The following is a 10,215-nucleotide window of genomic DNA, read 5'->3' as shown; positions in this document are numbered from 1 at the left end:
ACATTTTCTGAGATTGTTTCTTTATATTTGATAGGGGAAACACACTCATAAAACCCTGTAATCTCTCCTCCCCATGCTACACGTTTGCATAGATGTGAAAGTTTATTTTCTCGTAAACACACGTATGAGTGCCTACTCAGGTCTTTGCCATAGTGGCTAGGGGCACAAACTAGTTTGTCATTGCTTTTCAAAAGCATTCAATCAATACCCATATACTCTGTATCAGCTGGTAATGAGTCTCCTTCAACAGTCCCCCATGACTGAGAGCAGAAGGGTCACTAGAGTGCCTGTGACCTCTCAAGGTACATTTTGACTGCTACTGCCTTGGGGCAGAAGTGGGACCCGCTAGGCAGGATGCACAGGAAGACAGCACTGATGTAAAGTTGCCAGAGCCTCTGCCTCCTCCAGACTGGGGGCAACAGGGAACGAACAAGGGGACCAGGGTACTGGAGTGTCAGTCCAGTGTGACCGTGCTAAGGTCCAGGAGAACAGCTTTAGACACCTTTAATGCTCTTGATAGGGGCCCATTGATGAACATTAAACACATCAAAGATGCTGAATACAAAAAAATGTTTGTCAATAAACATCAGTTCACTCAACACTGCATAACACAGAAAAATAAAGAGTAGCTTTCCATACAGTTTGGTACTTTCAAAGTTTTCCATAACTGGCATCATAATGCTCAAGAACTTTTTTCACAGGGAGGGAGAGAAGGGCACGGAGTGTACCCCAATGCTAGGACTGGCTCTTCGGCACAGTCCCACTGCCCAGGCCGGTGGCCTGCAGGCCTATAGCATGGCAAGGAGCTCCCTGGAATGCCACAGAATCGGAAAGTCGGAGTAAGGCTAGTTTCGCTGCAAACCGCAGAACACTGCTGTGTATCTCGCTGTCTGTTCTCTGTTTCATGTGTCCGCTGCACAGTGATGACAGTCAGGATCCCAGACCACAGCAAGGGGACCACAACTCGGCAGGTCCCGGGCAGGCGGGATCCTGGTCTTCCCTGGGCAGGAATCACTTCTAGTGCAAGCAAGCTCTTTCCAAGAACCCACCGAGTAACCCAGGTTGGGAGAGTTGGCCACAGTCATATCTTCATTCTTTGAATTACAATGGACCCTGCGAGGGAAGGGATCTCCCAGATAAAGTGCCTGGCTTTTTGTTGTTTGTTTGTCTGTTTTCAAATTAAAACATCACGAAGCCCTGCATGAAGATGTTACATTTCTGAAGACACTTTCTAACATGGTTGGCACATTTATGAAATTAAACTCATGAAACAAGAGACCAGTTAGAGTCTGGGAGGAGCACAATGCGAAACTTCACAGCACGGCTCACTTAGCAACAATCAAATGTTCGCTGCAGACCAGACTGCCACAGCCCAACACGTAGGTGCCTAGGGGTGTGCATCTTTTGTAGCGATGGGAAAGTCCTGACTTGAAATGCACTTGAAATGGATCCACACTTTATCTCTGAAGCCTCAGAAACAAGGGCAGTCATGGAGCACGGCTTTGGGAAGCAGAGAGTTTCCAAGGAGCCAGAAGCGAAAGAGCAGCTAGTAGTCGTCATAATTGTTGAGATCTGTAAAGTAGGCGTTGGAATAGGTCTTCCCAGTGAGATGGGGGCTGAAGTATTTGTTTCTCTCCTCTAGGATCAAGTTGTTTTTGTTAAATGCCTGTAAAATATGTTTGAAAAGATTTAGAACGTTCAGTAAGTGATGTTTCCAATAGAATAAAATCGGGAGATGCTGGGCTGAACTGGAGCTCTCTCTGAAGGCTCTACTAGTTTGGAAAGTGTCTTCTCATTTACTGGCTGATAACTGGAGGAGGCTGGCTGTCTTCGGGGGCATCTGGCCTACTTTAGCACTTTAATCAGGAAGGAACTGAGGGAGACAGGACCAGAAATCCAAAGTCTGAATTTCTAGAAAATCTCTAGACACTGGCAGTGATTTTCCATACCCAGGGATACACTAATATGCGTTTAGACTTATATAAAGAGCTACATTCCATATGTTATTTTCACTAATTCTTTGAGAGATTTATAAATTTATTTTAACCATATTCACATTCCATCCCTTCCTATTCTCCTCTCAGACCCATTTCTACCTCCCAAGCCCTCATTTTAATATCCTATTTTTAATTGTTTAAACAGATAATCCAATGGCTCCAGTTTCTGCTGCTTATATACTCGTGGGTGTGGGGCCATCCACTGGAGCATGGAGCAGGGTCACGCCCTTAGAGAAACCAGTCTCCCCCCCACCAAAGCCCATCAGCATTTATCAAGACTTCATAGAACTTCTCTAAGCAAGGGTATCTGAACAAATGCCATAGTGTCTGTTCAGTCTGTGCTCATTACAAGGTGTCCACTGTGTCCCTCTGTGACACAGATGCCCTCATTGACTGTCATTAATGTCCCATGCAACTTCAAAGAATTAACTTATACCAACTAGAAAGTAAATACTGAGAAGACCAAAAGATGACACAGGGTAGGTGGAAGGTGGCTTCAAATAATTAGTCCAAGCAAGTGCTTGAAGGATTCACGGTAGACCAGGCAGACGGCCAGACACTGGGGTTCTTTCCCTCATGGCGGCAACATTTCTAATATCACCTCAGAGTGGGAGATTGCACCTGAGGTGAGAACACAGACCAGCTCAGCTGCCTGCTGCTGACTGAAGCTGCGAGACCACAGACATGCTGACATGTTGGCATCAAGCTATAGGGGTGTGCGGTTTTGTCTAGAAGGTCCACAGTGCAGTTTCTCTCAACTGTATAGCGCATTTTCGACAGACTATGGGTGAGCCCTCAGGGTCTAAAAGGTAGAAGATATTGATACATCTGGGATTTGGGTTCAAGCTGAGTTTACAGGTTAAACAAACAGACAAAAAAAAAAAAATCAACCGACCCCATCTCTGCCTGAGTGGCAGAGAAGAGAGCGAGGATGCTGCAGCCCTGGGATCATTAATCTCCTACCTGAGGCTGACGGAGCTGAAAGAAATTAATTGTGGATTTCATTGTATTCCTTTTCAAAGACTTTACTTTGGAAAATTTCATACCATTAAAAAACTCACACAATGAAGCATGGTATCTGTTCTCCCATTTCCCACCCCAATTCCTCTCATTTCACCCCAACATTTCTCTCTCCCAGCTTCATGTTTGTTTTTTAATAACCGACTATGTCTGGTTAATACTGTCCATATGCTCATGGGTGTGAGAATCTCCACAGGAGCATGGAAAACCCACCATGGACCATATTCTCAGTAAATAGTGATTCTCTCTTCCATGGCAACAACCCACTACCAGTTGCTCCTCAGGACAAGGTAGGACTCTGAGATCATCTACGCCCTATCTATGCCATGATCTCGTGCAGGTAGACACAGATCTGGTGAGATCATGATTACATCAGATAGCCACATGGCAGCCAGAAGACATTATTTCATAGTATTTCTCCTTGTCCTCCACCCCATCCCAAAATGATCCCTGATCCTTCGTGTGGTGCATAATACATATTCTTATAAAAGAGAATGCTCCAAAGTTAGCTATCATGGCAGGGAGAGAGGTTATACGGATGTTCACTAAATAGGTTATGGGAAACAACTAACTTAACAGGGACACAGAAGCTTAGTCAATCTTTGCTTAGGAGACTTCCCTTCATGAGTGTAGAAGATAACAGAAGCTGGGTCAGCAGACAAAGCCTGTGATGTCTTTAAAGGAAAACACCGGCTTCTCGTGCAAACACAGGAAGAACAGCAGCTATCATGCTAACTCTCAAGGAAGGTCACTGAAGCCTCAGAACTACATGGAGCTGTTCACTATCATATCCATTTTATAAAGGAGTACACTGAAGTCAAAGGAAACTCAGGTCTTCCTGAGATGGACATGGACATCTGAGTGCCATGGTGTAGACTTTATATGGCTGCTCAGTCATTCATTTGGTCCTAGGCTAGAGGTTTTTGCTGGAAGACCTCTCTTCAAAGGCAAAAAGCACATATGAGGCACAGCTGGACATGGTCCAAGACTTACTATTCCCAGAATTTTATATATAATTGCTTTCGTTTTCAAACTCTTATTTCCATTAAGAATAGGCAAATGAGAAAAACGAATCTCCAAAGACCCTCCCCACCCCCCGCCTCCAAGAGTATCCAGCCAATACTTGTAGACTTCCTACAAGTACCACAGTGGAACTACCAACACCTACAGACTGTCTACACTCCCCAGAGAGCACCCAAAGGTCTGGGGTACCCCAACTCTGTCCATCACCAGTACCGCCACCACTGAACCTTGCTGGCAGCCCCAGCACTACCTCGCTGCCTTTGTGGTCTACCTGGTTACAGCTGTCAGTGTCCATTCCTTACCTTGATGGCCTCCACTGAATCATATTTCTCCAGTTTGTTGATGTGGTTAGTTATGCTGCTGTTGAGAGCAGCAGGGGAGACAGGGTGGATGACAGTTGCATCATGGGACTGCTGCTGGTACCGCTGGCAGTAGGTGTAGACAAGCAGGGTAAGGAGGCAGCCGAGGATGGAACTGCTGAGTCCCACGGCCATCATGTGGAACATGTTGAACTCTGTGAAACAGGGCCAGTGTCATACTGTGCTTAGGAAGAACACGCTACCAGACCCTCAAAGTGCCCGACCGAAAAAAAAAAAGACGAAAGGAGGTGCTGCATACTCCAAGGTACAGATGTCACAGTAGCTTTGTTCTTGGAAATGTCAGGGCCATGTAAAAAACATCTCCACACTGAGCAACCTAGTTCAAATTAGTGTTCTTATGGATTACAACCATTTCCTCAAACGCCTTGAACATTGTTAGTATTACATCTGAAACACATTTGCTTTCTTCTGGAGGTCCCAGGGAGCCTTCAAGAACACAGTGGCCACTGGTCTGAGGGTTTTCTGTCAGTGTGTCCATGGACATTAACAGACTGAGCATCCATCCATCCAACATGGCTGCAGTCTACGAAGGGAGAACTCACTTGGGGCCCTCAGTTGCTCTACTCCTATAAGCCAGGCCGTTTCTTATTCTCTGTTTCGTTTTATTCAAGTTGTTTTCTATTAAATGAATTATGCTATTAATAGTATTTTTGTAGATACAAATTTTCTTCAATAATAGAAACTTTTGAAGATTATGAAGGTAACAGAAGCCGCTCTTCTTTCTCTAGTTTTGGCTGTGTCTTTCTAGAGATGACACACAGACGTATTCTCTCCCTCCCTCTCTTCCTCCCTCCCTCCTTTCTTCTCTCCCTCCGTCTCTCTAATTTGTATGTTAGCCTGTGGGCCACTGTTTCTAACTTGCATTTAGTGATCTTATAAAAACTGTCTTACTCTAAGAAATAAAGGATTTGTGCTAAAGGCACTCAATATAATCTTGTAGCTGGACGCAAATAATTCTCTTTTGACCCATTGTTGTCTATTTAATAGGTATTAATTCTTTTTGAATTTTTTTCACAAGCTTTGGATAACAGATATCTAAAAACTGAGCTGCAACGATGTGTCTAGAGAACACGAATGGTTTGATGGGCATCCTGGCAACGCATCAAGAGTTACAGAATGCCTAAGAAACTACCATCTGGAAACCTCCGTGTTTGTTGGGAAAACACTGCTGTTGAAGTTCTCAGCCTTCCTGCAGGGCTCTGAGCTGAGCTAAATTAGAGTCACGTAAGGCAGAAGGTGGCTTCCTTTCTCCTACTCTGTACTAGCACTAGAGGACTAACTCTGTTCAGGTAATTAACCTCACGTTCTCACAGCTCAGGGAGCATCCACAGGACCCCCTCGCTGTCTCCTCATGTGTTACCAGGAAATGCAATGTCATCCAGTGGTTTCAACGTCAGAGCCAAGAAGGAGTGTGGTGGAGCTACTGAGCTTGGTGTGGACATGGAGTGACATCCTTCACTATATGAAGTGACATCACTTCACTCAGTAGCTCCACCACACTCCCAGCAGAAGCTCCATCTTAGCACCAGTCCAGCTCTGACACTTGTCAAAAGATCACTTGCTAATCTTTACCAATGGATGCTAGTACCAGGGTTTTAAGGTTCTATCAGAATTATGCTGTTTTTTGCTGCAGATGGGGGCTGCAGTGGTGATAAGCAAGGCTAATTTCGCATGCGCTCCCGTGTTTCTCTATTTTAGCTGTGAGGACGCCCCTGAGTCAGTGCCACACACGGATAAAAATACTTCCGACTGCACTGATAACTCATATTTCATTGCTGCATATGGAAGATGTACAATGGTCTTCATATGCAGATGTGCGTCATTAGTCATATAAATTATTCCTGCAAGTACCCGGGGAAGTTGTGGCCAGCTGACATCTTTATGACAAGATTATTCAGTCTTTGTGTCTCCTGAAACTAAAAATAGCTAAGCTGGAAGATTTCCATAGGAGCACATTCTCTGCAAAGGGAGAAATAGTGCCTACTAAATCTCCCGGGGTTCTGTACATGTCGCTCCTCCTTAAATATATGCGTTGTCTTTTTAACATTTACTTTGCGTGTGTGTATGCGCGCGCACGCGTATGTGTGTGTGTCTATGTCTGTGTGCATGTGTGCATGCTCATACATATGTGCAGGTAGCATAGCATGTACATGGAGGTCAAACAACAACGTCAGGAGTCAGTTTGCTTTCTTCACTACACAGGACCTTGGGATGGAGGTCAGGTCATTAGTCTTGGTGGAAGACATGTTCTCCTACTAATTCTATTATTAATTTATTTTTTCTTGGTTTTTGAACAATAAAGTTAGACTAGAGATCAAACACCCAATTGGTTCAGTTGAACAGCTTTCTGTGCAACATTTGATTGATTAGTAATCACGGAGATAAGACATCTATAATGTTTCTCTATACTTGCAAACATTCATGCTATATAATCAGCTATATTGAACCTATCAGCTATAGCCTGAGATTCTGATGCTGCCCAATAGTATGACCCAGACATGGCTGCTGCAGAATCTTCCCATGCATCTCCCAGGGATCTACTGGGCCCCTTTCTCGGGAAGTTTTCAATGTAAAACCCCTGCTGCATTCTTTTGCTAGGATGCTATCCCTGAATCCCCTACTCATGACCCATCTGGATCTGAGCCCTATCTCATTGAGTTCCGTCGTTCTTACCCATACAATGAAGATTAAAATGGATGCTTAGAATTTTTTAGTACAATGGCCAATATAAAATTTCCGGAAACTGTTATTCTTCACTTATATGGCAACAAAATGTGACAAACTGACTCCTTTGGCCCAATCTGATGATAGCATCATTACAGAGGCTAGTACACCATCATTACAGTGGTCTTAGCCCATGCCCTAAGCCTCCCATCTAGGATAGGAATTGCGGATGTCGAAAGCCTGTCTCCCACAAAGAGCTGTAGATGGTGGCAGCCTTGTGAGATGCTGATAGGACACATCTGTTTCTAGAAGCATTTAGTGGTGTGTCTGCAGATCATGACCCATATACTCAGAGACTTCCCTGACCAGCCACCCATATCCAACAGCAGAGCACCCTGGGAAAAGAGAGGTTTCAATATGTCCGAGTTCCAGCAAGAGCTCTTCTAAGCAGGAGAACTCACCTCCACACCGTTTCTCTTCCACGCTGCTGGATCTTGCCACAGACACTTCTGGAAAAACAGAAAATGCAATCACTATGCACAAATGAGTTGGGAGGCAAGTTCATATCCATGCTTCATTTCAAACACTAATGATTTTGAATTCAATATGAATCTAAGGTTCAAAAGCTTGGCTAATTATCAAAAGCATTGACTGTTTCTTGTTTTAATAAACCTGAGGAGGATTTGGCTTTGTTACCCTGACTACGAGGGTATGATATTCAATACCAAAAAAAGGAAATGCCATGGTCCCTCAGGCTTGAAACAAGAGGAAGTATTGATTTCTGCTATGGCATGCCCCATCCCAGGGAGCCCCGATCACGGTGTCCTGTATTGTTTTCTGGTGTTGCATCCTTTATGAAATCAAGGCTGAACCATCAGAGCTCAAGGAAAACTCTACTCAGAAGCCAAGGTACTCCCTTCCTGTGCCTCATGTGATACTGTGATCATGTGATACAAACAGGACATGAACGACATGGCAGTCTTCCGAGTATGGTGACACTCCAGGTGTTTGGAAATGCCAGACTCTCCCACAGGTATTTTTCATCAGATAACAAAGACTGAAAGTATGTTAAACAGAAAGCAGCATCACTCGTAGGCTGTATGTGGCTGAGGCACCTTCTAAGGGTATACTAAAGCTAACGGTTCTGCGTAAAAAGAAACGAATAAACTATGCTTCCGTAATTTAATCTCATTATTTCTTCCCACCAGTTTGATCTCGGCTTTATTCTATATTATGCCCCACAGAGGAAGGGAGGTTGTGTTCAGGGCTTTAGACATAAGTAGAAGACCACTGTCCAGGGTCATTGCAATAACTAATGGTGCCCTGTGATAACTAAATGTTGATTCCTCATTAAAAAAAAAAGGCTGTAGCAAAAGGAACCGGTAACCTGTTTTTCAAGGCAATATTAATGACAGGCATCATGTTCCCTAGTATATTGAGAGTTACGGGAAGACAATGACCACTTTCGCTGTGCAGACACATACAAAACATTGCCATAATAAGTATTTATGCTGATATTAAAACAAGCAATCAGTTTGCAGTTTTGGTAGTAAAATCCTCACACTCCATGAGCATCAATAAATTATAGAAGACATTGTGTTAAATTCCAGTCTAAATCTGCGGTTATATGTGAATTTATATTCCAGTCACCTTGAAACCACAACAGTAGACAGAATCATTTTCAATTCAGCAAAGGCAGCCTCAAAGAGCAGATAAAAGACTGACCCAATGGGTCATTTCCTCTCTGGATATTGGAATGACTCTGTTCACACTGATAAACATCTCCGCCCTTACCTGGGATGAAATTAGAGTCAAACACACATGGCCGACTCTCTGTGGTATTTCCAGAACACTGGCTGCCCACAGGAAACAGAAGAATACACTGCCGAGCACGGACCTGGATGCCAGAGGCATCACACACAGACCATTCGGACCACTCTGACCAGCTCTCTGCAGAGACCAGAAGGGGAGAGGCAAGGTTACCTGATGATAGCAACCAATCAGAAGGGGAGAGGCGAGGTCACCTGATGATAGCAACCAATCACAGTCAAGTCACACTGACTTTGAGCTTCCACACTGTGTTTTTCATGACTCTGTGCATAAACAAGATGTGGCCATAACTTTGTGCCAATCCAGTAAATAAATCCACACAAGGATGAGTAAATGTGCTAAAAATTTCAGTCAGATATAATGTATTTGAAGTGAGTGTCCTAAGTCCCATATCATTTCAATTCTATGAACAATTTTATTTAATAGTCAGTAAGCCAGTTCTTGAGACAAACATGACATCTGGACTCAGAAACCATCAGTGCTGACAGCTACAGAGTAAGCTCCCCTACAAAGAGACCCTCAGATTATATCCCGGACATTTCCCCCAGGATCCGTGTTGGCCAGCTCCACACGCTAAAATCCCTGGTTTCTTAATGGAAGCTTAAAGCACCTTTCTTCTGCAGCAAAACCACCTCTGCAAAGTCCCCAAAGGTGGGCCAGCCAGGAGAGCTCATTTCACCTCAGACCTTCTGAGATGAATGAAGTCAGTTCCCACAGCCTTGGTCAGGACCCAAGGGTGAGCAATGTCTGGAGGTGGAGGACTTGTTGGAATGTCTTTCAATCCGCCCAGGTGTACAGATATTCAGAAACAAGGATAAGACTCATATATTATGTTAAGGAATGAACTCATTATTTATTTATCAATAAGGAGGATATTTTCATATATATATATATATATATACACACACACACACACACACACACATATCTTTATTATTACTTTTTACAACGCAAAAAAACAACTTGTGTACTGATTCATACAAATGGATTGACTTTTCCTCTCAAAGACATAAAAGGCTGATTTTTGGAATGATTATGAGAATTTGGTTTTGAGGTCCTCTTAAATATAGGTGGGATTTTCTAGCAAGACCTGTGCATGCACTCTGATAAAGTCTTTCACTGTCAGCGTTAAGTATACATTTCAGTGTCAGAAGGCCTGGTCACCTCTCGGGTAAGGAGCTGTCTGAAACATCCCGCATCAAGCACAGGCCCAGAGCTTCCCCGTTCACAGCCCTGAAAAGACTCACTGCCTGTTCCTTGCTTTGCTTTGGTCCTCTGAAAGCAGACTGGACTTCCTGCCT

The 10,215-nt window shown here is 43.9% G+C and overlaps 1 protein-coding gene across 3 annotated transcripts in view; it reads right to left on the bottom strand.

Moving 5' to 3' along the window:
• Positions 1-6: 6 nt before the first annotated feature.
• Sema5a (semaphorin 5A) overlaps positions 7-10,215 on the bottom strand; it is a 429,658-nt gene continuing 419,449 nt past the window's right edge. For all 3 annotated transcript variants that reach the window (XM_013349712.2, XM_026783702.1, XM_026783703.1), the window contains 4 exons: positions 8,879-9,034; positions 7,546-7,593; positions 4,343-4,554; positions 7-1,666 (listed from right to left, as the gene is read on the bottom strand). In XM_013349712.2, the coding sequence (XP_013205166.1) occupies positions 1,547-1,666; positions 4,343-4,554; positions 7,546-7,593; positions 8,879-9,034 (536 nt within the window). In that variant the 3' untranslated portion in view covers positions 7-1,546. The remainder of the gene's footprint in view (positions 1,667-4,342; positions 4,555-7,545; positions 7,594-8,878; positions 9,035-10,215) is intronic.

The sequence above is a fragment of the Microtus ochrogaster genome, chromosome 19 (genome assembly GCF_000317375.1).
Source record: "Microtus ochrogaster isolate Prairie Vole_2 chromosome 19, MicOch1.0, whole genome shotgun sequence".
NCBI lineage: Eukaryota > Metazoa > Chordata > Mammalia > Rodentia > Cricetidae > Microtus > Microtus ochrogaster.
This window is presented reverse-complemented; position numbering and strand designations above follow the sequence as displayed.